General features: G+C 39.0%; 1 protein-coding gene across 1 annotated transcript in view; it reads left to right on the top strand.

Annotated features, from left to right (window-relative positions):
- The first annotated feature begins 14,792 nt into the window (after positions 1-14,792).
- Positions 14,793-27,402, top strand: part of OWL1 (DNAJ heat shock N-terminal domain-containing protein) — a 72,048-nt gene continuing 59,438 nt past the window's right edge. The window contains exons 1-4 of the mRNA XM_088962271.1: positions 14,793-15,371; positions 18,121-18,407; positions 19,266-19,463; positions 19,564-19,678. Of these exons, the coding sequence (XP_088818397.1) occupies positions 15,228-15,371; positions 18,121-18,407; positions 19,266-19,463; positions 19,564-19,678 (744 nt within the window). The 5' untranslated portion in view covers positions 14,793-15,227. The remainder of the gene's footprint in view (positions 15,372-18,120; positions 18,408-19,265; positions 19,464-19,563; positions 19,679-27,402) is intronic.

The following is a 27,402-nucleotide window of genomic DNA, read 5'->3' as shown; positions in this document are numbered from 1 at the left end:
GCGTATAACTCATTGCAAGGGTTCAAGGTAAGCAGAAAGCTGAGTGAAGGAGAAGTAACGCTGTATTTGGGGACTTTAGCAAGTGTTGCAACTGCCGCCATAGGAACCGTAGAGTTAATTTTTAGATAATGAATATGTACTTAAAAATTGTCTTTATGTACAAAATTTAAAAAGAAATTTGATTTATATCTCAAAAGTGTCTGCGGATGGATATTTTGTCTTCTTTATTAATACGATTACTATCAAAAGAAATAACAAATTCATCGCATACGAGGAACTGGAGAACGGTCTCTATGTTCTACATCGTTCTCTAGAAAATAACCTAGCCAAAACTACATTAACTGATATCCCCAAGAAAAGGATCTGTGGTACAATTAATCCCAAGTGCCTGTGGCATTACCGACTTGGACATATCAGTATTGATCATATCACAAGGTTGGTAAAGAATGATCATTTGAATTTTCTAACTGTAGAAGACCTTCCCACTTGTGAGCTTTGCCTTCTGGGTAAGATGACGAAATGACCATTTAACGGTAAGTCTGAAAGATGTATAGGCACGCTTGACCTTATACATAGTGATGTATGTGGTCCCCTAAGTGTTATGACTCGTAACCAGCACGTGTATTTCATCACTTTTACCGATGATTATTCTCGGTATGGTTACGTGAACCTAATGACACACAAGTCTGAATCCTCCGAAAAATTCAAAGAGTTCAAACAAAAAGTCGAGAAACAGTTAGGGAGAGAAATTAAAGCCCTTCGGTCAGATCGAGGTGGCGAGTATCTCTCTGACGAATTCAGGGAGTACTTGAAGGTCAACGGGATAGTATCTTAGTTGGCTCCTCCTATTACAACGTAGTATAATGGTGTTTCAGATATGAGGAATAGGACCTTATTGGATATGGTCCGGTCACTTCTCATACACACATAGTTACCCACATCTTTTTGGGCTTATGCATTAGAGATTGCGATATACATGCTGAATCGGGTTCCAACCAAATCGGTTCTGAATACTCCATATAAACTTTGGACCGGAACGAAACCAAGTGTCAGACATTTGAAAATTTGGGGTTGTCTTGCGCACGTTAATAGAACGAGTGTGAACAAATTTTAATCAAGACCAGCCATTGCCTATTCATAGGCCATCCCAAAGGCTCTGTGGGTTACATTTTCTATGACCTAAGTGAGCAGAAGGTGTTCTGCAGTCGAAATGCACAATTCTTGGAAAATGACTATATTCTGAACAACCATCGTCAAGAAATAGTTTTTGATGAGGAGAGCTTGGAAGCAGTGGGAGGTGTTCTACAAGTTCCAGGCATTGACCAACTTAGAAGATCTACCCATCCTCCCCCTAGGGTAAAAGCAATTGGTTGCAAATCGATCTATAAGAGAAAGAAGGGCCCCGATGGTAAGGTTGAGACTTACAAAGCTCATTTGTTGGTGAAAGGGTATACTCAGAAAAATGGCATCGATTATTAGGAAACATTTTCACCTGTGGCCATTCTTAAATCCATTCGGATCCTGCTAGCTGTAGCAGCATACCATGACTACGAGATTTGGCAAATGGATGTCAAAATGGCAATCCTGAATGGAGATCTTACTGAAGATATCTATATGCAACAACCGCAAGGTTTCATAGCTGCAGGACAGGAACACATGGTATGTAAGTTAAATAGATCCATATATGGACTTAAGCAAGCTTCTATGAGTTGGAACATCCGGTTGACTCTACCATCAAAAAGTTTGACTTTGAGCATAATCCGGATGAGCCATGTGTTTACAGGAAGTCCAGTGGGGATAAGCTTACGTTCTTGATTCTGTATATAGACGACATTCTACTCATCGGGAATGATGTACGAATGTTGATTACGATGAAAGTATGGCTTTCATAGCAATTCTCCATGAAAGATCTTGGAGAAGCCTCCTATATACTAGATCTTCGACTCTATAAAGATGGATCAAAGTGGATAATAGGATTATCTCAATCTGATTACATTGACAAAATTGTCAAAAGATACAACATGGACAACTCTGAGAAGGGAAATGTTCCTTTCAGGCATGGAGTCACTCTCTCAAAAAAAATGTCTCCCAATACTTCTGAGGAGATTGAGGGCATGGAGGGCGTTTCCTATGCCTCAATCGTAGAGAGCATCATGTATGCCATGCTGTGCACTGGTCTTGACATTGCTCAGGCAGTGAGTGTGGGAAGTAGATTCCAGGCCAACACAGGGCAGGAGCACTGGACTGCTGTGAAAAATATACTTAAGTACCTTCGAAAGACAAAAGAGTTTTGTCTAGTAATCCATGGTAGCTCACTACAGATCCAGGGGTATACTGATGTCGATTTCCAGTTAGATCCAGATGACAGAAAATCTACATCTGGGTATGTTTTCACGATAGGATTGTGTGTTGTTTGTTGGAAAAGCAGCAAATTGGGGTCCATGATAGACTCCACAACCGAAGTTGAATACATAGCTGCAAGTGAAGCTACCAAGGAAGCCGTGTGGATGAAAAAGTTCATTCATGAATTGGGAGTAGTTTCATCCAACACATCACCCATCCCGTTGTTGTGTGACAAAAATAGAGGTATCGCTCAGGCTAAGGAGCCACGAGCCCACTCGAAGTCGAAGCACATCGAGAGGACGTACCACGTACTGTGGGAGATTGTTGGTAGAGGGGACGTCCTGATTCAGAAGGTAGCATTGGTGTAGAATGTAGCAAACCCATTGACTAAGCCACTCAAACAAAGTGTCTGAGAAACATGTGAAAAATCTGGGACTCCAGCTTATACCAAATTGGACCTAAGTGCAAATGGGAGCTGTTAGACAATGTATGCCCTTAGCTCCAATCAGATTGATGTGCATTATGACATTTATTGTAAATGAATAAAGTACATATTTGATTCATGTTATTGTGGTGTGTTTCTATGTAATACCCTTAAACTGAACACTTAATGAGACTTGTGTTAGTTTAGAATGTTCACAGCCGTTGGATAAGTCTGGGGAGATTTATCTTGCTAAGGTTGACATTGATGTGCGACAAGTGTTGGGGTGGCCTGTCTCAATTGTTAGGGTGAGACCCAAGGTACATGCAGTGTAGGTTTACTTGAAACCCTGAACCGGACCAGATTTCCAGTATTGCCCTGGACCTTGGTGATTAGTGGGCAAAACTAGAAAGTTACACCTGACCCTTAGACTCGATTGTGATACTACACTAGGTGTCAGATTGGGCTGTCTTTGATATGCCAATCAGTGAGATCCTTAGCGGGGGTCAAAACCAGAGTATGTTGGGACATTCCAAGAATTCATCTGAGTGGGTAATCATAATGACAGGATCAGCCCCTTTGTCGGACAAAGGTAATAATCGCGGATGCACTCTCTCTGATGGAAACCAAGACTGTCGGCAACGAGAAGAACTTGCCACCTCCTTCCTGCCACCGCCATAACTGCCAGTTCGATCTCCCCTTCAAGCAGGATCAATCAAGATCAGATCTTGATATCAGCCTTTGGGGAAAGGCTGATTTGAAGTTATGTTCACATCCTTCGGTGAATTCTTGCGAAGGGTTCGGTTTGTTGGACGAACACTGCTGATTCTGCCCCAACATTCATAGTGTCATCTTCAGTGGGAGCAGTCTTTGGAGTCTTTCTTTGGGTGTGAACACTTTCGCTGGGAGATACTGTTTCTCCATATGAGGTATATCCCTTTCCTATTTCTGGTTTCAGATCTGGTTCGATTTAAGGTTCAAGATTGATCCTTGAAAATGCAGATTTTCTAAAACAGAGAATGTGATTCACAGATGAGGGAGATGATTTTTTTTGAAATTTTGCCCAACCTTCCTGCAGGATTCGGCCATCCATATGATGGATCTCTCATCCCTTAGGCGTTAATACCCAAAACCATAACAAAAAATCTAAACAAATAAAAAATAATTGTTAATTGATTATACCTAGCTTATCAGGTTCCCAAATCTGAATGTAGACCGCTTAGAGAAGCTAACTATTAGAAAAAAATGAAAGGAATTTATTGTCTACTATTCTTAAAAGCATAAGAAGCAATTGGTTGGGATCTAAACTTCTAGAGAACAACTTTTGTTATTTTGAAGTGATATTACCATGGGTTTTCTTGAATTTGGATATGAATCTTTGCACCTTGAAATTCAGATAGCCTGTGAGAAGACTCCATTACACCACTAACATCGTTTTTGGTGGAGCATTCTCTAGTTATCAGTGTCACTCCCTAATTTAGGTTTCTCTTACTAATGCTGACACACATGTGATGAGGCCTAAATTTCCATGTTTAACATTTATAGCATTTCTCTCTGCTTATCTTTTTCTGTTATCATATGTTTTTTTTTTTTTTTTTTTTTCCGTGTCAGTATTCTTTTATCATATGTTTCTTTCTTTGAAGCTGAAACTAAAATTTGACTTTAACCTAGAAGCTTGGAGGCTGTTAACCAAGTCATAGACTATGGTGTACTTCAAAGAAAATAGAAAAATTGGTCTCTCAATTCATGTGTTTCTTCTTTGTTTAAAGAGTTTTGAAGCATTAACTACATTCTCTTGTATTGTTTGTTCTCATCTAAGGTGTGGCAATACCTTTTTTTATTTGTTTGGAAGAGATTTGGAGGCATTGTCTGAATTTCCACACCTTTTTAGATCATCTCTGATGAGCTGTTCCACCCATGGGGAAAAGAAATTATGGCAATGTACAAGATGAGCAGTGTTATGGGGGTTGTGGAGTGAAAGGAATGCTTGTATTTTTGGAGAGCAGTATAATCAAGCAGAGCAAGTAAGAACTCACCATGATAAGAGTTGCTCACTGGGTTTTAATATATGATAAGTTCAAAGGAATTATCCTAAATGACATTTTAAGGGGCTGGCAAGCTGTGGCGGATTTCTAGTTTAGGAGGCAACTAAGAGTAGCGGGTTGAATTGCCCTAGCTGTGGAGAAACTCATTTTTAACTTTGATGGGTGCTATTTGGTAAGCTTAGGATTATTGTGGTTAGGGACCATGGTGAAAACATTGTACTCAACTTTTTAGGTGCAATTAGACAAGGTAATCCTTTGCGGGCTGAAATGTTGGCTTTAGTTCAAGGTGTGAAATTGATGAAGGTGCAAGAAATAAAAGATGTGGTGGAAGTGAAGGGAGACTGCCAAACTATAATATATTGTATGAAAGCTCATGAAATAATCCATAGTTTAGGCCCCTGGTGAGATAGGCACACTGGCTAGGTGCCTCTTTGAGTATTTCATTCCCTATATGTGCAAACATGCTGACAAATTCTTTGGTAGGAGCAATGTGTTGAGTAGGTTGGCTATCCTGTTGAGTCTGGTGTGGGAGCTGTGGTAAGGGACCAAGGTGGAAACAGTAGAGTTGATGGCCCTACTTCAAAGCCTTAAGCTGCTTAAGTCATAGAACTGGAGGTACTTACTAATTGAAGGGGACTGTAAGGTGGTTGTTATTTTGCTAAACTCTGAAGAGAACCTGACCTTCCATGGAGATTCAGACTTTTGGTTAGGGAGGCATCTGTCCTAGGTAGAAGTTTGAACTGCTCATTCAAGTGGACTCCTAGATTTGCTAATTCCCTAGCTAATTATTTGGCCAGAACATGAGTATCTAGACAAGGTACTGAATGGGGGTAATGCCAGGTCTTGGTGTTCTGCTGTAATAGGGGTGTCTATATGAGTATATTCTTGTATGGTCAGCTTTTGTTGTCTTGTTGTATTGATCCTGATACCCTCTTGGGTACTTCAGGTTTTCCTTTGATCATTAATAAATATGTTAATTTTTATCAAAAAAAAAAAAAACTGTCTCAAAATGCAAGATTTTAAAGTGAAATATTCTAGATGAAAGATTCCCCTCAATTGTTGTGTTATAACCAAAGTAACATATTCAACACATAACTTTGAGGGATTCCAAAACAATCAATATAGATGTCAAGACACCCCTCCCAACAAAAGGAAAAGATAAGAACCAAGAAAGAAATGAAAACCTTATGTAGACATGAAATTTAGGAGAATATATTAGATAGAAGCATCAAAATGTAATGACAATCCAGCAGGAAAACATAAATACAATTATGAAAAACAAGCCTTACTGGTACCCTTTTAAGCTTGCTATCTAAGCACTTCCCTATGTCAGGTACCTTTGCCTAGTACACATAAGAAGCAAAAATGAGTTTCAAGAGCACTATGACAAAGGAGAGAACAATGCAAGTTATAAAAGAAATCAGAGGGAAACCAAGCAATAACTATGTATTTGAAAAATGGAATGATATCATTCAACTCGAGAACACCACTTCAGATTTCTAAAGTGGAGTGTAGTCTACTTATCCCTTTTTTATCAAATATTGAATGGTATTCCAATGATCAAAAACAAAATTAACAGTTGTTAGACTTCTAACGATAGATTAAAGGATGAATCTTATAAGTACTTTATACCCAAAGGTTAGGAGAGGTTTAAGACCCTTTCCTTCTCAGAAAAAACCCGGGAGTTTTAAAGGATTTACCCTAAAATATAAAATATACCCAAATGAGTTTACTTGATTGCTATATATTGCTTCTATATTACTATAGAAGCAAAGGAGTTTTTTGTTGTAGTTTGGGGGTTCTCCCTGTAGTTCACTTGATTGCTTTATTCATGCAATATAAAAATGGTATATCACAAGTTTATGATCAATCTTGCTGCTAAGGAATTTTCTTAATGTTTTGACCATATGAGATTATTGAGTAATATTTGCATAACCAAACTTGAGCAATTCATAAAATCAAAAGATCAAACCGATGATGCACAACTCATGTGAGCCTTATACCAACCATTTGGGAGATGACCATCTAATATGTAATTTGAAAAAAGTTAGAGCTACCCCACTAGTCTGGCACATAGTTACCGAAGAGCTTGCTCTTCTAATGCATATGAAGAGAGTAAGAACCTACTTAGTGTTTATCACAGACAAGCTCAATGAAAAACCCGAAGATACCAACGGATATAGTGTACAGCCTACAGCTAGAACAACCTTCTAATAAAGGACCTCTTTTCCAAAAATCATTATTATAGATGTAATTGAGAATAGCTATTTAACTCCAAGAGCAACTCAAGGAATGCAAAACCTGATTAAAGCTTCTCTGTACACATATATCTTAGTTACACTAGACAGGTGACAAATAGAAAGAAATCCATCAAAGAGAGACACATCATATCGTAAAAAATGAAACAATGAGCTCTAGGAGACAAGACACTTATTGACAAAGAACAGAAGCTTATAAGATTAACAGCTGTCAAAAGTACCTTAAATTATAGGAAGACCTTTTTAATCAACAATTAAGGAATGCTTTTCAATTGTTACTTTTAAAAACTTATACCTACTTCAATAGTCATAGGAAAGTTTCCATATAGCCGGTGATAATTTACCAATATTATTTCTACATCTAATTAACTATCATACAAAGGAATAATCTACTGCTGCATTAGGAATAAACATCAAGCTAATGTTTTATTGGCACACGAGAAAAACTCTTGATGCCATCTGATGAGGGCGGATTTGGCCCTCCAATGACATTATGACACCTGGCACCTCATGACAACTAGGTGCAGCCTCATGACAACCAGGTAGCTCACCATCATGTAGCCTGGCAACTCAGACAGCTTGGCACTTCCCAGGCAGTTCACCATCATGTAGCCTGGCACCCCCTAGGAAGCTCAACACTAGGGAGCTCGCCACCCTGTAGCCTAGCACCTTACAGGCAGTTCGCTTCCTAGCCAGACCAACCACCGCATGACAACCCAGAGAAGCTCACCACCATACCCCGCATTTTCTGGGATTATGACTTGTAATGGCTATATTAGCTCACCCACTCCCCGATTTAGGCAAAAATGGGCAACCTTACCGGTTGGTGGCTTTATCCCCACCTAACACTAAAACGGGTTCCATCACAACGGGAATCCAGGAACTGCTCCACCAAACCCACAAGGACTCCAGTGTATAAAGGCCTCACCCCCCAGGGGCGGAAGAAGAGATGAGATGAGATGGTAATCTCTGCCCTCTAGCTCTCCCATTCTCTAATATCATTTTCAGCTCACCACTAAGTAATGACTTAGCCATCGAAGTGACCTCGCCAGGTAAACACCCTCGGGTTCTCTGATTTAGTTCTTGTAGGTTCTTCAGTTCCCACCGTCTACAAAGATGAGCAAATCATCTCCTGCAGGGAGGATGGGTTCCTCAGCTTCCACCGTCTACAAAGATAAGCAGATCATCTTCTGTAAGGAGTAGTTGGGTTGCGCTACACTAGGGAGCTCCACTTTAGCCTCTGAGTCATCGGCCACTTGGGAGCAGATGAAATGACGAGGTACTTGGCAAAAAAAAATGATACGTGACCAGAAATCGCTACATCATTTGGCACCGTCAGTGGGAAATGCTACAAAAAGTTAAGTCCTCCTCCTAGAAAGCTATGTCCTTACTTTTTAGAAACTGAAGCTTTCGCTTTATAGTTTCCATTTCTTATGAACTCAAAGACTATGCAGGAAGCTAACAGACTAAGCAACTCTACCAACTTTACTTTCAATTCAGATAAAACCTCATTAGTCCTCTTCATGAAGTCCCCTCTACAAATATGAGCACTTCGTGGCTTCCGTGGGAGTTGGCGGCCAATAGACTACATGGACGCCCTTGCTGGTTGAGCCTTCCAAGGCTCCCATGTGAGCTGGTGACCTAAAGTTAGTAGTGCTGCCCCCGAAGGTCGAGCTCCTAGTATCTTCTTGTAGGAGTCGGTGACTAGCATTACGAGGTTGATGCAGCGCAATCATAGCTCTAAGGCGTCCACCCAGCGGCTTGGCGCGGCCTAGCGGCCTGGCAGCTTAGCACATGCGCCGACCTGGCGCGACCTAGCCCAAGCGCGAACTGATGAACTGGTAAAAGACTTCCTCATCACTTAAGACCCAGTCGCCTCTTCGGCATGGGAAAATCAAGAAGAGTGGACTACGAGTTGCTCCCAAAGCCTAAGGGCTAAAATACCACTTAAGACCCAATCGCCTCTTCGGCATGGGCGAGCTAGTCCTAGTCGCCCCCTTGGCATGGGCACTTAAGACCCAATCACCTCTTCGGCATGGGCGAGCTAGTCCTAGTCGCCTCCTTGGCATGGACATTTAAGACCCAATCCCCTCTTCGGCATGGGGGAGCTAGTCCTAGTCGCCTCCTTGGCATGGGCACTTAAGATCTAGTCGCCTCTTCGGCATGGGCGAGCTAGTCCCAGTCGCCTCCTTGGCATGGGCACTTAAGACCTAGTCACCTCTTCGGCATGGGCACTTAAGACCCAATCGCCTCTTCGGCATGGGTGAGCTAATCCCAATTGCCTCCTTGGCATGGGCACTTAAGACCCAGTTGCCTCTTCGGCATGGGTGAGCTAGCCCCAGTCGCCTCCTTGGCATAGGCACTTAAGAACCAGATGCCTCTTTGGCATGGGCGAGCTAGTCCCAATCGCCTCCTTGGCACGGGCACTTAAGACACAATTGCCTCTTCGGCATGGACAAAATCAACAAAAGTGGACTATAAGTCGCTCCCAGAGCCTAAGGGCTAAAGTAATGAACTAGCAGAGACCTTAGCACCTTACAGGCAGCTTGCTTCCAAGCAACTCCTAGAGCCTAAGGAACTGAATCCGTGTTTACGAGCTCATCGAATTCTGGGCCAAAAGGAGAAATCTACTCCCTTCGCCGTGTTACTTTTAGCTCGAAAGTGAGGGGCAATTGATGAGGGCGGATTTAACCCTCCAATGACATTATGACACCTGGCACCTCATGACAACAAGGTGCAACCTCATGACAACTAGACAGCTTGCCACTTACAGAAAGATCACCATCATGTAGCCTGGAAACTTAGACAGCTCGACACTTCCTAGGCATCTCACCATCATGCAGCCTGGCACCCCCTAGACAGTTCACCACCCTGCAGCCTGGCACCTTACAGGCAGCTCGCTTCCTAATCAGACCAACCACCGCATGACAACCCCGAGGAGCTCACCACCGTACCCCGCATTTTATAGGATTATGACTTGTAACGGTTATATTAGCTCACCCACTCCCCGATTTAGATAGAAATGGGCAACCTTACCGGTTGGTGGCTTTATCCCCACCTAACACGAAAACAGGTACCATCATAGCAGGAATCTAGGAACTGCTCCACCAAACCCATGAGGACTCTAGTATATAAAGGCCTCACCCCCCAGGGGCAGAAGAAGAGATGAGATGAGATGGTAATCTCTGCCCTCTAGCTCTCCCATTCTCTAATATCATTTTCATGTCACAACTAAGTGCTGACTTAGCCATTGAAGTGACCTCACCGGGTAAACACCCCCGGTTTTCTAATTCAGTTCTTGTAGGTTCCTCAGTTCCCGCCATCTACAAAGATAAGCAGATCATCTTCTATAGGGAGCAGTCGGGTTGCGCTACACTAGGGAGCTCTACTTCAGCCTCTGAGTCATCGACCACTTGGGAGCAGACGAAATGATGAGGTACTTAACAAAAAAAAATGATACATGTCCAGAAATCGCTACATCACCATCCATAACCACAACGGACCTCGATAATATTCCAGTAAAAAAAGAAGTCACCATTGAAGAAAGTAAATGGATTGGGGGATTCTCCCTATCTAACCCTCTTCTACAAAAAATAAAAATATAGAACATAAAAATGACGCAATAACGAGAAGAACCTGGAGTAAAAGGCAGAAAAACCCAAGCAACAACCGGAACAACTCAGGCAACAACGAGAAGAACTTGGCAATAAAAAAAAACAATTCAACACATAGAAAATAGATACACCAGAAGAACACATATACAAACATGAGAAGAACACCATAATGAACCCAAGCGGCAATACAGAAGAACCCCAAGTGGCAAGAATGGAAAACAAAAAATAGAACGGGAAGAACCCCCAAGCGGTAAGAAGCAATATATATAAAGATCAGCATGCCAATACATATGCCCAAGAGAAAGAGAAGAAATGATTATGGATTTCGAGAGAAGGAGAAGAAATGATTATGGATGCCAAGCATGCAAGTGATGAAGAGACAGATCCCAGTAGCATGCAAGGTGACGAGCAGTGATGACAGATCTACGAGGCAGCGCAAGTGACGAGAGATCTACAAGGCAGCATGCACTACACGTATAATGCATGCAAGGCAACGAGCAATGACGACAGATCTACGAGGCAGCGCAAGTGACAGGAGATCTACGAGGCAGCATGCATTACACGTATAATGCATACTGCCTCAAATTTCTTTTGGGTCGCCGAATTTTGCTGACAGATTTCTTCCTCGGATGGCAAAACACAACTCTTTCTCATATGGCAAAATAGAGCTGGACTCGAAAGAACAATGAGCTCTCTCGAAGAGGGAGACTCTCCCTTTGAACTTGGGAAGAACCATCTCGAAGAAGAGACTCTCATTCATCAATCTTCTTCGATTGTTGGAACCACGAATTCTGCAACTGCAACTATCACTAAGCAACCGAGTAGGGAGAGATACAAAGAGAGAGGAATTAGCATAGTGAGAGAGAGGAACTAGAGAAGAGAGAATTAAGAGAGGAGGGAAGAGTATAGAGAGAGAAATCGAAGAAGGAGAGAGAATTAAGAGAGGAGAGAAGAGTAGAGAGAGAACTGGAATAGAGGAGTAGGAGAAGAGAGAATTAAGAGAGGATAGTGACTTGCTCGGCAAGCATCCCCTCTAGAGAGGTGATAAAGCATCTCCATCGGGCTCTTTCCAAAGGCAACCTGCCTTTGTCCATCCCCTCGAGAGAGGTGATCGACCTCTGCCCTACCTACACGCACGCACGAATTATTTGCACGTGACACCTTCAATCTATTTGCACAAATAGATTCCATTTCTTGGATGAAAAACCATCCATTCCAGATTTATAATGAATTGTATACTTATATGTATTAGGATATTTCCCAATGTTAGTTTCATGAGCACCTTTGCCTTGCCAATGACTTTTGAAGTTTATAAGTTTTCTTTAGTTTCCTATGAAGACTTACGAGCCCTTAGTTTGAATTGTAGAGCCATAGTCCCTACGTATGTGCCTATGCGCACTGGTGTCCAATACCCACTCTTTTGGTTTACCAACAAAGTTTGCCTTGATTATCATGGCTGCAATAACATCCCCTAACAATTTGACTTTTCGTTTCGTAGAGTCATTCTTCTTTCGATGATGACAATCTTTCTTATAATGTCTGGTTTGATACATATTGGTTTTACATTCAAGTTCTTTTTGAATTTTGTTGTAATTTCCTCCACCATATTGGTTGAACTTCATCATTCTTTATTTTTTTTTCTCTATTTTGATTCAAACCACTACTTGATCTAAAGTAGTGTCATTTCTCATGTGTCTCATACTAGTTTTGAAATCATTTAATGTATATGACAATTTCTTTAAGAGAGAACTAACAACAAATTCATCTAGAAGTATCATGCCTTCCTCATCTAGTTCCCCACAAGTACATGAAACTCATCTATTTTGGCAAACACATCAATGTCTTTATTCATGGTAAAATACAGAAAATTGGCAATGACATTTTTTATTTTTGACATTTTCCATAGCATATTTTTTGTTCAAAGCATTCAAAATTTATTAGACAAAATTGTAGAAACAATAGACATTGTATACTTCATTTGACATGCAATTCAGGATATGGTTATTACAGAGGTAGTCAGTCATGAGCTAGAATGGGTTGGTTCCTCCATGTTCAGTGGGTTCAGTTCAATCAAAACGAAGGCTACCCCTAATTATTATAAGACAAACAAAAGGCGTTGTCTCTAACACCTGCAGTTGGTTCCAATGAAATGTTTAATCTTAGATAAATCGATACCTATTGATAGTATCTGGTTTCCCATGAGAGGGGTAGAAGAGATAGGTTCCATAAATGTGATTTTAAGATTGTTGTAAATATAGTAAATGGAAGGCATATTGGAGTTTATTGGTGAACGCTTTCCAAACTAAACATAGCAGTGTTGCATAACTGTTGAGTTATGCCACTTGGTCACTCGCTGATTAGACCTATGCGAACCACTCAAAGATAATGTTCAGATATGGATGATTGACAACGAGGGAAAGTGTGTTGTGTGTGCATTGGTATGTGTCACTGGGTTAACCAATACACACAAGGCACGCATGTGAAAAGTACTCCAACCCCCTTCATGTGCATGTAGTGATATATAGTTATTTTCTCCTATGGGACCTTACCCATAGAGGAAGCAAGCCTACTAATATACTCAACTTTATCTCTTTTCTAGAGCAATGTGGGGCAAGAGCTATTTAACTACATGCAAGAGAGGAGAAGAGAGAAAATACAAAAGTAAAAAAGGCAAAGATGAGGGAAGTGAAATTCTTTAAATTTTGAATACCACTCCAACATCTTTTATGAATGTTATGCTACTAAAATGGTAGGAAGACACGCTTGAGTTCAACTATGTTTGAGGCATCTAACCAACCTTTTTAGTGTTTCTTGAGTTTGTGCCATTTGTAGAGGTTTCTCGAGTTTTTTTTCCCATTGTTCTTGGTTACCTGCTTTTGTCTTGCCAAGTTTAATTAGTATGCTTTCATAATTGCATTTTTTCCCTTTCTGTATAAATGAATTTGCCTTTAGACGTTAAAAAAAAATTGGTGTTCATGAAAATCCGAAATCTAACCTGTATTCAAAAGCAAAACAAAAACAAAAAACAAAAAAATCAACCCATAATTGGCAACCGAAAATCCAAATAGTTGATTATGTTGGTTTGTTTTTCCTATATATTCAGTTTTTTCGGTTCAATTTTGATTAACCCACAATAAAGCTAGTAGTTAATCGAACAGACCAATATATTTATAATTTACATTATTAAGAGTGATTAAGTCATCTGAAGTTGTGTGTTGAAGATTAATGCATTTTTTTATAATGATTATTAGTTGTCTAGTTTATTTTGGTTGCATTTAGATATCTAATTATTATATTTTTTCTTTACACTATAGATAATTATTTACAGAAAAAAGTACAGACAAGTCCAATGCATATTTCTGAATTCCACTACAAAGATATAAACACTCAAAATGTCAAAACCCCCCACTCTATACACTAATGCCCGACCGCAAATTTGCATCAATTCCGAACTGGCACCTACCCCAACTATACTTTGGGCCTAGAAATTCTGACCTTGGGGCTGAACCGTCATTCTCCCAATTGAAAAAACTTCATATTGTTTACATGAAAATCATAACAAAAAAAAAAAAAAAAAACAAAAAACCAATCTATCAAACTGGTTAACTTGATTTGGTATTCGTTTATCATATTTTTTCAATTGGACATTCCCAACTAGGATGAATTGAGCAATGGAGCAATTTAGTTAAACATTTTAACTATTCAACCAGCTGTGAAACTAATGATAATGTTCCACACCAGTATTAAATTCATAGGCCGGCCCATAAATTTAATACTGGTGTGGAACCTCATTATTGGTTCCACAATCCACTGAACAACTAAAGTGGTCAACTATTCCAAATTCAATATAATATATTCCAGCACCCTTCCAATATAATATGACACCACACATCCTAGCGGGTTCAAGTCTCGTGGTGAGATGTGTGGTTTCTGAGATCATGTTGGAATGGTGTTAGAATGTGATTTATTGGTGGTAGAAGATTAATACTGTTTCCAATTCATTCATGTGCTTTATGGGATCTGCTGTCCAAACATCGTTCCCACATCCCTGCATACAAGGTATCACAAACCGGGAATTGAGTATATCTGCCTTTTCTCATTATTGGGGTTTGGGAAGATAACTGTTGGGATGTGAAAATAATTTTTGGGTAGCATATCCAGAGTGGAATTGAACACCTCTATCTTTAGACAGCCCAAGCTGTTCTTTTCCAAACAGCCACAATCTTCCCAGTTTTTATACGTGCCAACCTTCAAGGCTGCCCCCGTAGGGCCGCATCGGAAAGCCGGAAGCCGCTGCGCTTCAGCTCTCACGGGCACCGGTTCACTAAATCGCTCAGCCCTCTCAAACGGACCATAAATAGGATACGGCTATGGTTTACTACGTGCAAGTATGGTATTCCTGTCTCTCCATACGGCACGGCAAAAGGCCCAAAACCCTTAAAACCCCAAGCCCCAGTTCACAGTGACTTCCCAAGGCCAAGGCTTCTTCAGTGCCACCTGATGTGCCGTCTGTAAAACCCTAACCTTCTCTCGACTCGGCAAAGGTATGAAGGAAGAAGACACAGAAACCCCACACAGAGAGCTATACGCTCTACTTCACATATCTCCAGAAGCATCAGACGAAGAAATAAGAAAAGCTTATCGTCAATGGGCACAAATCTACCACCCCGATAAATACCAATCTCCACAGGTAAAGCATTTCTTTTTTTCTAATGTATCGCCGACACTATTCATGTGTTTGCAACTCTATAAAATTATTAATGCAATACAAAACCAAATTTATGGTGTGTTGGTTCCTGGGAAGCTCAAAAATTGTCCTTGAGCGTTTTTTTATTGGTATAATTCTCTTGTAGCACTGCAATATGTGAAATAGATCTAATTGTGATATTCATAACGGATGCCCGAAATCCGATGATCAACACATACGAAATGAATAATCCATCATTAGAAAAACACACATGAAATGGATATTGTGGAATTTGTCTCATTCAGAGCATGGGTATGCAACTTAATTTACTATACTGTATTTAGGAGACATCGCAAGCTGCTATTTATGGGGTTCGACATTGTCAAATTGGATTTCGTGTTCCCGCTTACCGGACATTTTACATATACGTGTTTTTCAAGTGATTAGATTAAATTTAGGAGGTTAGATGCAAAGTCCTGAACTCCTGATCTGTTACAAGTTGAAGGGGTTAGCAGACCTAAAGGGGCTTGGGTAGAAATAATAAGAAATGATTTATGCACCATAATTTAAAAATGGAATGACACCCAACAGAACAGAATGGTGAAATGGGATTCATGTAGCTGACCCCATATGGTATGGACAAGGCTTAGTTGATAATGGTGATGATATGCAAAGTCCTCCCCCCGCTCCCCCCCCATTCCTTTTGCTCTAAAATAAGTGAAAAAAAGAGTAATTCATATAATTCTTTCCATCTCATTCTCATGTCTATTTTGTATTCTCCATTTTCTTAAGTTTATTCTTTCTCCAAGTTTTAGTTGAGTCAGAATTAATCAATGCTTTTTATTCCAAAACTATGAGCTGGATAAGAAATCATATGCTCTGGAAAGAATATAGTCTGAATTTTCTCTTGCATTCCATGTGAATGTAGAATATATATATATATATATATATATATATATATATATATATATATATATATATATATATATATATATATATATATATATATATATTTTTTATACTCTAAAGTAAATTTAAGGCACTATGAACAAGAAACATATATGACCACTAACCACGGGGAACTTTAATATGAAAGAGATGGGAGATACAGGAAGGGAAAGAAAAGCTCCAAAACTAAGGTCCCTCAACATATGCGTAGATTGTAACATGTCAGAAACAGGACACAAAATACAAAATTTTCTTGAAGCCTGCCTTAAAATAGTATTTAACATTAGTCTGAAGTCAAACATTCAACATGGATGCCCAAGGTCTTACTCTCTCTGAAAAGCCCTGCAAGCTTCCAAATTCCAACCCCCCTTTTGTGGTAGTTATCTGTGCTAAATGGAATTGCTTAAATCACCCTCAGCATTCATTGCATCCAAATTGAGATAGGGAGCTTGTCTTAGGATGGGAAATTTTCTGTCAAGGCTTTTGTGAAGCCTTGGTAAGGGAGCAGGTGTAAAGTACATTTGTTGTAGGTGTGTATGGTAATCTGATCTCTCCAAGGGTTGAAACATTTGCATGGCTATTGTCCCTTGATAGCATTTTTAACTTTGGATCATCTAAAATCAAGAGGCCATCAGTTACCAAGGATCTGTCTAGTGTGTAATAATGATCAAGAAGAAGATGCTTCACATCTCTTCAATCATTGCATGATAGTGGGATTTGTATGGGGGTTCTTTTTCTTATTGGTTCAGGTTACATGTTCAGCTCTATCTCAGTCAAAGGAGATTTTTCATATAAAAGCAAAGATATTCCAGAACATTATACCCTTTGCAATGTGCTGGGGTATTTGGAAGGAAAGAAGTAGATGCATTTTTGTGGCAAAAAATAACTGGAAAACAAACTTGTGGCTGATATTGAATCTTTGGTTGTGGATTGGGTGTTAACACATGCAGAATTCAAAGACGCTGAGAGGGAGGATTTTGGGGATAAATTATGGGCAACTTTGGAATTATGTGATGCAATTCTTAAGTTTTTTTTGGGTGCTGATTGTATTGTGTTTGGACAGTTTAGTTGTAACTTGTTTTGGTGAAACCTCTTCATCAGTAATTGTTACATTTTTCCATTTTGTTTTAATAATTTTTTATCTTTGCTATAAACAAATTATTGCATCATATATGACTTGACTGCAAACTTCCAATTGGTACATGCTTTCCACCATCTTGCATCTGCTACACTGCAATCAATCTTCATGAATTCAAAATTGGAGAACAAAACCATGCATGGTTGGGTGTTTAAATTTTGGTCTCCACACAATCTGCTCATCTCTCTCTTTCAATGCATTACCTGTCCATGTGAGCACGATTTTCTCCCTAGAAGGGAGTTGATACGTGTTTGGGAGCTTAAGTGATGTCTCAGTTGTAGTGTCCTCCTCCCAGCCCTTGGGGGTGATTGTATGCTTTCTGTTACTTGGGATTTGTTGGGTATTTCTTACTAAAGGTGGTAGGTCTTTGCAAGTGATTAAACAAAATGCATTTGAAGTTCTTCTCATAGTTGGAAGTATTTGATTCTTGTTGGCTATTGTATTACCACTCTTTTGTTTCATAACTTCTTTACATGCCAATATGTGATCTAATCCTCTTTTTCTTTTACTTTTTCTTTATTTCTTGCTGTAACTCGTTTTCCTACTGAATTGGTGTTCATATCATGTGATATGTTCATATGAACTGATAATTCTCTCTTGTTGAATAATCATTGCTTCTTTTTAATTTACTATGTAAGGATGTGTTTTTTCACATGCTTGTTTCAGATGAAGGACATTGCTACAGAGAACTTTCAACGGATTCGTGAAGCATATGAAATCTTAACAGATGAACATAAAAGGCAAATATATGATATTTATGGTATGGAAGGACTAACATCAGGTTTGGAGCTTGGCCCAAAGCTGAATAAAGCAGAAGAGATCAAGGAAGAGTTTGAAAGATTACGACGTCGAAAGGAACAAGAAAAGGCCTCAGCCCATGTCAGACCTTCTGGTTCAATTCTTGCAAACTTGTCAGTTCCACAGTTCCTAAATGGTGGCGGCATTATGAAGGGGTATACTTGCTTCTCTTTTAGGTTATCTTGTTTTACAATCTGACTCAAAACTATTGCTGAAAATGTTTGATAGAAAGGTCTTGCTTATGGATAACTTCTAATTTCTTGATGTGTGTTTTGGTTGAATTTTATTTCTAGTTTTTTGACCAAAAGTTGACTTTTGTGTTGGCTTAGACTTCGTCTTTTGTCCGAATTGGAAGAGTGCAGGGATTTAGAAATACACTAGTGATGTTCATTAATTTCCTCTTAAAAGTCACCCTTGAGACTGCGGGAAAATCCTGGATAAACTTTGTTTGATAATATGTCAATAAGGTTTATATAAGGCCAGAGGTGAAACTATTCAATACTCATCAACCTTTTTTTTTGCTTAATAACTCAGGAAATCAATTTCATTAATATTAGAGAAACAGTACAACCAGAAGTTGTGAAGGAATACTCATCAGCCTTTTATTTCTTGTTATTTTCCAACTAGTGTTCGGGGCTACTTCATGCTTTTCAGTTCTTATTGGACAAGCTTCTCCTGTGTTTTATCCTACATACCCTTCTGTTTCAATTTTCAAATGCTTGACCTTATTAGGACTTCTACTCCACATCTATTACTTTATAGTAGTAGGATATTGTTGTTTTGTTCATCATCAATGAATACCTTTTTGCAATAGGTATTATTATGTGCATCAAAGGAAATACACTATATAATACCTTTTTGCAATAGGTATTATTATGTGCATCAAAGGAAATACACTATATATTACCTTTTCTTTCCAAAAAAAGAAGATATTGTTATGTGCAGCATCAGAATAACTCTGCAAATTGTTTTGATCTGGTCATTTATGTTCAGTTACAATGTATAAATGTCAGAATGGCTATGTCTACTGAAGTTCAGTCTCAAATATCCAAGTGCAACACCATTGCCGTTGGTGGAAACTTGGCAGTTACTGGAAATTCTGGTGGTGGAGCTGCCACTGCTGTGCTGAGGCACCAAATTTCTTCAGTTGCTTCTGTGGAATTCATGGCTTCAGCTGGATTACGAGCACTTATTGGGGTACAAACATCCCGGTAGGATTACTTTTTCTGTAATTTATCTTCATTGTTCAGAATCCTCTGTACCATTATTTCCAACAATTACTGGACCTTTCTTGTTCATTTATTTTCCCAGGCACCTATCCCTTCATTCAACTGCAACAAGTGGAATTGCAATATCTTTGAGAGATGGTTCAATCAATCTTTCCAATGCCTGGACCCGCCAACTCTCTGAAACATCAAATGGAAATGTATACCACACACTCTTTCCCTCTCTCTGTCTGTCTGTGTATGTGTCTAGGCTTTAATGTCATAAGTGCAATCCTTTGGCAACACCTGTGATACAATGCTCATGAATAATGGATTTGCTACACTATTATATTCAGAAGACCAAGAAGACCTATAGAAGTTTTTAGTGGTCAGTGGCTTAGAGGTTGCAGTGCTTGATGGGGTTGTGGTATTGTTTTTTCGAGGGAAGCTCTTTTTTCTCATGGGGTTTTGAAGTGATTTTGTTTTGAGTTTTTTTTATTCTCTCTGAGTTTAACTTTTTTTTTTTTGGGTGCTTGTTTCTTGGTTGTTGTGAGTTGTATTTTTAGTGGTTTTTGGGCTTTTGGCTTTTGTTGATCATGTTGAGGCTCGACTGGTTTGGTTTCTTGTTTTGAGAGTTTGGAGTGGTGTTTGTTTTTGTTCTCCTTCGAGTGACTTCTGGTCACTCTCCCTTGTAATTTATTTTTTTTTCGTTTTAATAAATTTTATTTTTATCACCAAAAAACATTATTATTATTATTATTACTGTAGCCATGACCAAAAAATATATAGGGATATTTTATGTGTAACCCAAAGATATGGTCTTTGGGTTTATGTTTGTGTGAGAGTAGTTATATAAGGTGACCTTTTTTATGAGCAGACCTGTTCATGGGCTGGGCCGGGCCCGGCTTTGTCTCTGTGCTAACGCAATACATTCAGGCCTGAGCCCGAGCCTGGTCCGACCATCGGGCCAGGTCTTGAGTCTGAGCCTGAGCCTGCCCCTCATATAAAGCTCGAAGCCCGGGCCCGGGTTTGAAGCCCACCAGAAATTTGGGAAAATATTTTTTCTTTTTTATTCAATGAAAAACTGTTTTATTTATATTAAAAGACCTCAAAACCCAAAAATATTGAAAGATATCACTATGACTTGAAAAAAAGAAGAGGAATAAAGAAAAAGCATAGCGTATATATTTTTTATTATATAAATAAAATATATTTTTTGTTATATAATATATCATCAAGTAGGCTCGGGCGTTTTTTAGAAAGTCCGATCCCGGCCTGGTGTTTTGGGTCCGAACCTGGGCCTAAATTCATGTCCAAGCCCAACTTAGAATGGGTCAGCCCATTGGGCTACGTGGCCCATGAACATGTCTATTTATTGGTAATTAGACTTTTATTATGAAGGTTTACAGAAAGGTCCTGCAACCAGAAAAGTGTTACAACATATGGCCCTCGTCATTGGGCCAATTACTTTTATTATAGTGTATTGGTGGATATTAGTAATTTAGTACATGCGTGATCATGGTGTTTTCTTTTGTTTGTATTGCTAGATCTGTAATCTCTATTTTTTTGTGAAACCTCTCCTCCCTCCTTCTCATTAATACAGATCTTATTTATAAAAAAGGAACAACATCTGAATCCATCAACAAATTACTGACATCCCCACTAGGGCCCTAATTGGGTTGGACCCAGCCACATTCGAATCTGATCTGATCTAAAATCTGATTAGATATAGGGGTCCTGGGCTGGATTTGGATCTTATCAGATTCCAGATTGGATCCAGATTTGGTCCAAGTACATTTCATTGTTTTTATAATAAGAAACGTTAAAATAATTTAACAAATTAATCACTCTTAACTTTAAAGTAAATTTTTATAAATGGAAAATACTTGGTTTCTTAACTATAAACTTTATATGATTATATATCATCCATATATATGTGTGTGTATACATGTAATTATATAATATGTATATTATGATATTTAATTGGGCTTGGATCTTAATCAGATTGGATATGGTCAAATTCACATCTCATCTGGTTTCTAAATAGATGCAAGCTTACAAAATCTGAATCCAATCTGATTATGTAAATGGATTGGGTGTAAGACTCAGACTCTGTTGACAGCCCTAATTGCCACAAAGATATAGCAAAGATTTTTTGCAAGCCATAAAATATTATCTGCTTGAAGCCTCCTTTTTCACCTCAAGAAATGGTGGCAAAATTATGTGGAGATACATGTGAGCTGTCATGTTGTGGTGTGTGTAGGAAGTTTTTTTTTTTTTTGATCAATAACTGAACTTTTATTAAAAATTATAAACAGATACAAGAAAAGAAGGGAGAGGTTGACAACATATCCATTAAGGTTGCATGCTGGGTGAAAACTTAGGATGTATTTGTACCCTTCACGACTGATGACATCATTCATTGGAGCCTACCACCTCCAACATTTATAAAGTTTGAACTTTAATGGCTGCAACCTAGGCAATCAGGAATTTCTGGTATTGGGGAAGCAATCAGAAACTGGGATGAAAATATGATAGCCATTTACTCTGGCCCTATTAGGCTAGGTGATTTTTTTGATCAATATTAGGCTAGGTGATCTTTTTTGATCAATATTAGGCTAGGTGATTTCAACTAAAGTGGAATTGAATGCTGTCTTATGGGGTTTAAGAAGGGCAAAGTTGGATTACTGGAATCTAATCATTGAAGGTGACTTCCATTTCATAACAGGGTGGCTGCAAAGAAATTGGGATAGACGTTGGAAGTACACACATGCTCTTAAAGGAGATTAAAAAGCCAATGTAGGAGCTGAAAATAAGTGTCAAATGAATATCTTGATCAGCAAACATGGTCTGGCAAAACAAGGGACATCAAGAGATCAAATGCTCTGGTTTCTAGTGCTCCAGTGGGGGACTTGTAATTGAGGCTTTAAGCGGTGGTTATCTGAGGCTATCTACCTTCGGTGATTGCCAGCATTGTACAGGATAGTTACAGTTTTCTCACTCATAATTTATAAAATTTCAAACAGTTACTGATAAAAAATACCATCTGTTTACATCCCTTTAAAATCTCATGATTATCAGCATAGGAACCATGAACTAAAGGATAGCGAGGATAGCACCCTATTTCCAATCAAAGTGGAGGGCCATGACAGAACCACTTATTGAGGAAAGACAAGACTAATAAATCTGAATCAAGGGTACTGATAAAAAAAGAAATCTGAACGAAGGGCAAAAGATTTCTCTGAGGAATGAAGTCGCTGGACAAGAGGGTGAAGCAATTGTCCTCCTTGGTTGATTTCCACATGACAGCAGTTGTGAATTTGCATCTCCCGTTGTTTAGGTGAACTGTAGTGGGATTGTGCACCTTATTAACTCTGTCATACCAACCACATGAATGTCTCGAGGCTTGAAGGTCTTCCCCAAATGCAATCCATACCAGTTATCTCTGTCATACCCTTAGCTTAGGCAACATAGAATAATTTCAGAGAATTTCCCTTTGGGTTCCTCCTTCCATGATGTCTGGTTCCTATAATCTGGCCCAATGAGCACATCTTCAAGTTCTGAAAGAAGGGCCAGCATTCCATTATCTCTACTTAAAACAAAAGCCATTGCCATGAAGTATGGCTTATTGGTTAATGAAACCATTTGTCAAAATGACTATTTTGATTTTTGAACTCAGAGAAAGAACACCAAAAATTATAATATGCTTGATTTCATCCTCAGAGTTTGATTATATCCTTCCATAGACCATAGGTACCAACAAATTGCAGAGGATGCCATCCTCCACGAAATCTGAATTTGTGCTCCAAAACCCTCAGTCAGTCAAACTAGGATGTGCCGATGTGCTCAAGTGATTCTCTAATGGATAGACTATTTAAAAGTACAAAGGAGAATGATGAAACAGAAGTTTTTTTTTTGGAACTAGTTGAAGTATGATTTATATTTCTTTCTTTCAAAAAAGTTCGATTTATATTACTATGCAAAAAAGAGGAGCCAGATGGAGGCTAATTGGATCCCAGGAAACAAAGATGAAGTTTGATTTGGAGTTAGGAGATTAGCATTTTAATTAACCAAAAAAGGAAAAATACTGATAAAACTAATCTGGCTAATTAGTAGCAGAGAACCAGAAGACATCTGAAAAAAGAGGAGATTAAAGAGAAAGGGAAAAATTGATCGATGCGTCTGTTGTGTTTCTTGATGGGGTTTAATGGGGCCTGGTGATGTTTTCTGGTATTGGTGCACCTTAGCTTGGCAGGGTTTGGGCTATTTGGCATCTTTTCTTCTACCATTTTTTGTTTAATTCTTTTCTACTCTTCTTTTCTCCCTTTGTACTCTCTCTCTCTCTCTCTAAATTTTAATGTGTACTTTTGCTGCCTTGAAGTGATGATGTAAAACAATATTGACATTCCCTACATAAGCACTTAAAAATTAAAATAAAGTAATGGGTGGCTAGCCAGCTAATCCAAAAAGGACAGAAAAGTTGATAGTGTTTTTTCCCAGTATTAACTCCCTGCTTTACCAGTACACCAGCCAAGCTATTAGTAGACCTTTGTATCCATTGAATTTTAATATGCAAATCCTTTGAAAACCATTTAAACCGTCTGGTTTCATTCCTAAAGCACCATGCAGCCGCTGCCTCCTCCGATAGCCAGCTAATGATCACCTTAGAATCACCTTCAATAATCAATCTTTCAGTATCCTTTTCCTTGGCTTTCTGTGCTTTAAAACTTGCTGCCATTAACTCTGCCCTTACTGAGTCTCCTCTTACGGGACCTGATTATATTGCTAGGATACTTCTACTCTCATCCCTTCTTGCACCTCTGATACCTAATGACCCAGGATTACACATACTCCTCCCGCTAGGACTGTTTACGGGTCGGGTTGGGTCGGTTTATTGGCGTTTTTCCAACCGACCCGACCTGGTCGGTTTACCTAGAAATGAAACCAAAACCGACCCAATACTAAGTAAAACCGACCTGGTCGATTTGGGTCGGTTTTGTGAATGATTCTCCCGGTGTGAACGGTAAAGGGTTCAAGTCTATGGAGCGAAGGCTGGATGCCTGGAAATTAAAAATGATTTGATGGATTAAAGCTGGAATTTTATATATAATATGTATATTTCCGAAATAAAGCTGAAATAAATATATATATATTTCCACAAATATATATCTGAATTATATATATATATCAGATATATATTAAAACTGAAATATATCAGATATATATATAATATATCTAAGTTGGTTCGGTTTCGGTTTTCACATGCGAAAACCGAAACCGAACCGAACCAAACCATCAGTTTATGTTTTTCTGTAACCCAAAATTGACCGGTGCTAAAGAAAAACTGGCCAACTCGGATTGGACCAGACCGGGTTGGTCGGTTTGGGTCTTGTTACGAACAGCCCTAACTCCCGCCATAATTCAGCTTCCACCACTCCCTGCCTGCAGGTGCCCACTCCTCTACAACTTTTGTCTTTATTAGAGGAAAATGCTGGAGTCCTCCTCTCCCCCATTGTCTAAGTATATCATTGACTGTGAAATCAGGAAACAATTCCAAGCCCTCACCCAATGCGAAACTCTTGTTGTAATCTTTTCAGTTAGAGCTTCCTTTGTTTTTCTTTAAATATCCTTGCATTCCTTTCCTCCCACACTGCCCATACCATTGCTGCTCTTGTGCATTTTCACATTATTCTACCTCTTTTCTTTTGACTTCGAACCACTGAAGCGTTAAACAACGTATCTTAACTGACAGGCAGATCCCACCTGCAACCAAAAAGAGCCAGAAACCAATTTCAAATATAACAAGCCAACGGACAGGATTAGTAGATGGTATGCAGTCTCATCATTCAATTTACACACGTTACACTAGTTAAAAGACCTTAGTGATGGACAAACATCCAATGGACATCAGCAATGATAAGGGTGAAGCTTTGGAAGCAGATCAGCAATGATAACACAGTGTTGGAATCTGAAAGAAGTAATGGGGAGACTAGGGATCTGTTGGAGCTCAAGAAGCATAATCTCGCAGTCAAAAGAACCAAAAATGAAAAAAAGTATTCAACTTGTTTTGGTGTTAAATGTCTTTGCTAGATCAAAAGGAGGGTTATTTGGGATTGGACCAAATAAATAAAAAGACACTCCTTAATGCTCAATCATTACAAAAATAACCAAGTGGGATTCAAAAAAGTGCTATATGGTATATATGTAAAAATTCTATTCACTGCAACCCAAGAGTGAATTCTACCCCATAATTCCTTTACAATTATATCTTCTGATTTCTCCAAAGCTTAAAAAATCCTGCCATTTCTTTCCATCAACACGGTCCAAAATATTGCCAGAGGAATCACGTTCTTAACTAATTTCCCTTTTTTACTCAGGCTGTTCAACTGCCAACTGGTTAAAAGGCTTGACCAGAGATTTTGGAAAACAAAAGTGTAACCCAAAAATATCTAAAAACTTTGTATCACACTTTTCTCGCAAAAAAACAATGCATAAAAATGTCTAAAAACTCATTACAGAAGATGCATTTAGTGCTATCAATTAGAACTCCACCTTTCAGTAAATTATCTCTAGTCAAACATTCATTAAGAGAGGTCGTCCACATAAGAAAAGCAACCTTCATTGGAGCTCTTGCAAGGAAAACTTCTTTCCCCCCTTTCCACTAGCTTACTATAAAAAGACTTAACTGAGAAACTGCTATCCTTGTATCATCTCCATTCTCTTTTGCCAACTTCCCCTCATCTTGGTATAAAACTATAAAGTTTATGCAACAGATCAACCAATTGCTCTACCTCCCAATTGTTTAAGTTCCTCTTGAAAGTAGGAGACCACACTGCTGTACCACTTTGAAACATCAACAAGTCTGCCACCAAAGCTTCCTTGTTAACAGCCTAGTTGAAAAATGCTGATCAAAAAAAGAAAAAGAAATACAGTTAAGTCGAAAAGCCCATGATATATCTCTTTCAACCTATTTCTTCATACCAGAGGTCATCCCAAACCTTACTCTCATACCATCCCCATTTTTTTTTTGATAAATATTACCATCCCCAAACCTTACTCTCATAAGAAGCATTTAGAGCAGTAGGGGGTTGAGTTGGTCATTTGCCCCGTATTGGGGCGCCTCTGGGAGTATTCTTATGATTTGGAAGAATGAGGAGGCGGAGTATGCAGAAGAATTAATTGGGCAGTACTCAGTGTCAATAAATAATAACCAAGAGGGTCAATGGTGAAAATGAATGGGTATTAACACATGTGTATGTCCCTAACTCATATAGAGAAAGGGATCTGTTTTGGGAGGGGCTTGCAGCAGTTATGAGGAAATTTAATGATGTGGTTGAATCCCCAGAGCTAAAAGAACCCCACCTCTTGCAAGCCTCCTTTACCTGGTCTAATTTTCAGCAAAACCAAGTGTGTTCTAAACTTGATAGATTCCTTTTTTTCGTTGACTGAAAGATCTTTGGGGAAACTTAATTTTGAAGGCACTCCCTAGGGTAACCTCAGATCATTGTCCCTTGTGTCTTGATCAAGAGCATCCCATTGGGGGCCCCACACCTTTTAGGTTCGAAAACATGTGGCTAGAAGTTTCAAAAATTGAAGAGGTTGAAAGAAAGGAAAAAGGATTGGAATAAAGAGGAGTTTGGGAGAATTGAAGAAAAAAAGGACTTAATTGCTAAAAGGATTGAGGATTTAGATCAAAAGGAGGCTTCAAGAGTGTGTAGTGAGGAGAAAGGTTGGAGAGATGGCACCTAAAGGTAGAAATAGAGAAAATTTTGAGGAGAGATGAAATCTCTTGAAGACAAAAATCAAGATGTAAATGGCTCTTGGAAGATGATGGCAATACTAAATTCTTTCACTCGATGGCCAATGGAAAGAGGAAAAACTGATTTATAGTGTTGAGGTGGATGGTCAAGTGTTACATTCAGAGGATGACATAGTAAAGACTTCT

Source organism: Nelumbo lutea, chromosome 1 (genome assembly GCF_056320005.1).
Source record: "Nelumbo lutea isolate HS-2025 chromosome 1, American lotus-T2T, whole genome shotgun sequence".
In the NCBI taxonomy this organism is placed as follows: Eukaryota; Viridiplantae; Streptophyta; class Magnoliopsida; order Proteales; family Nelumbonaceae; genus Nelumbo; species Nelumbo lutea.
The sequence above is the reverse complement of the archived record's forward strand: the minus strand, read 5'-3'. Positions and strand labels throughout refer to the sequence as shown.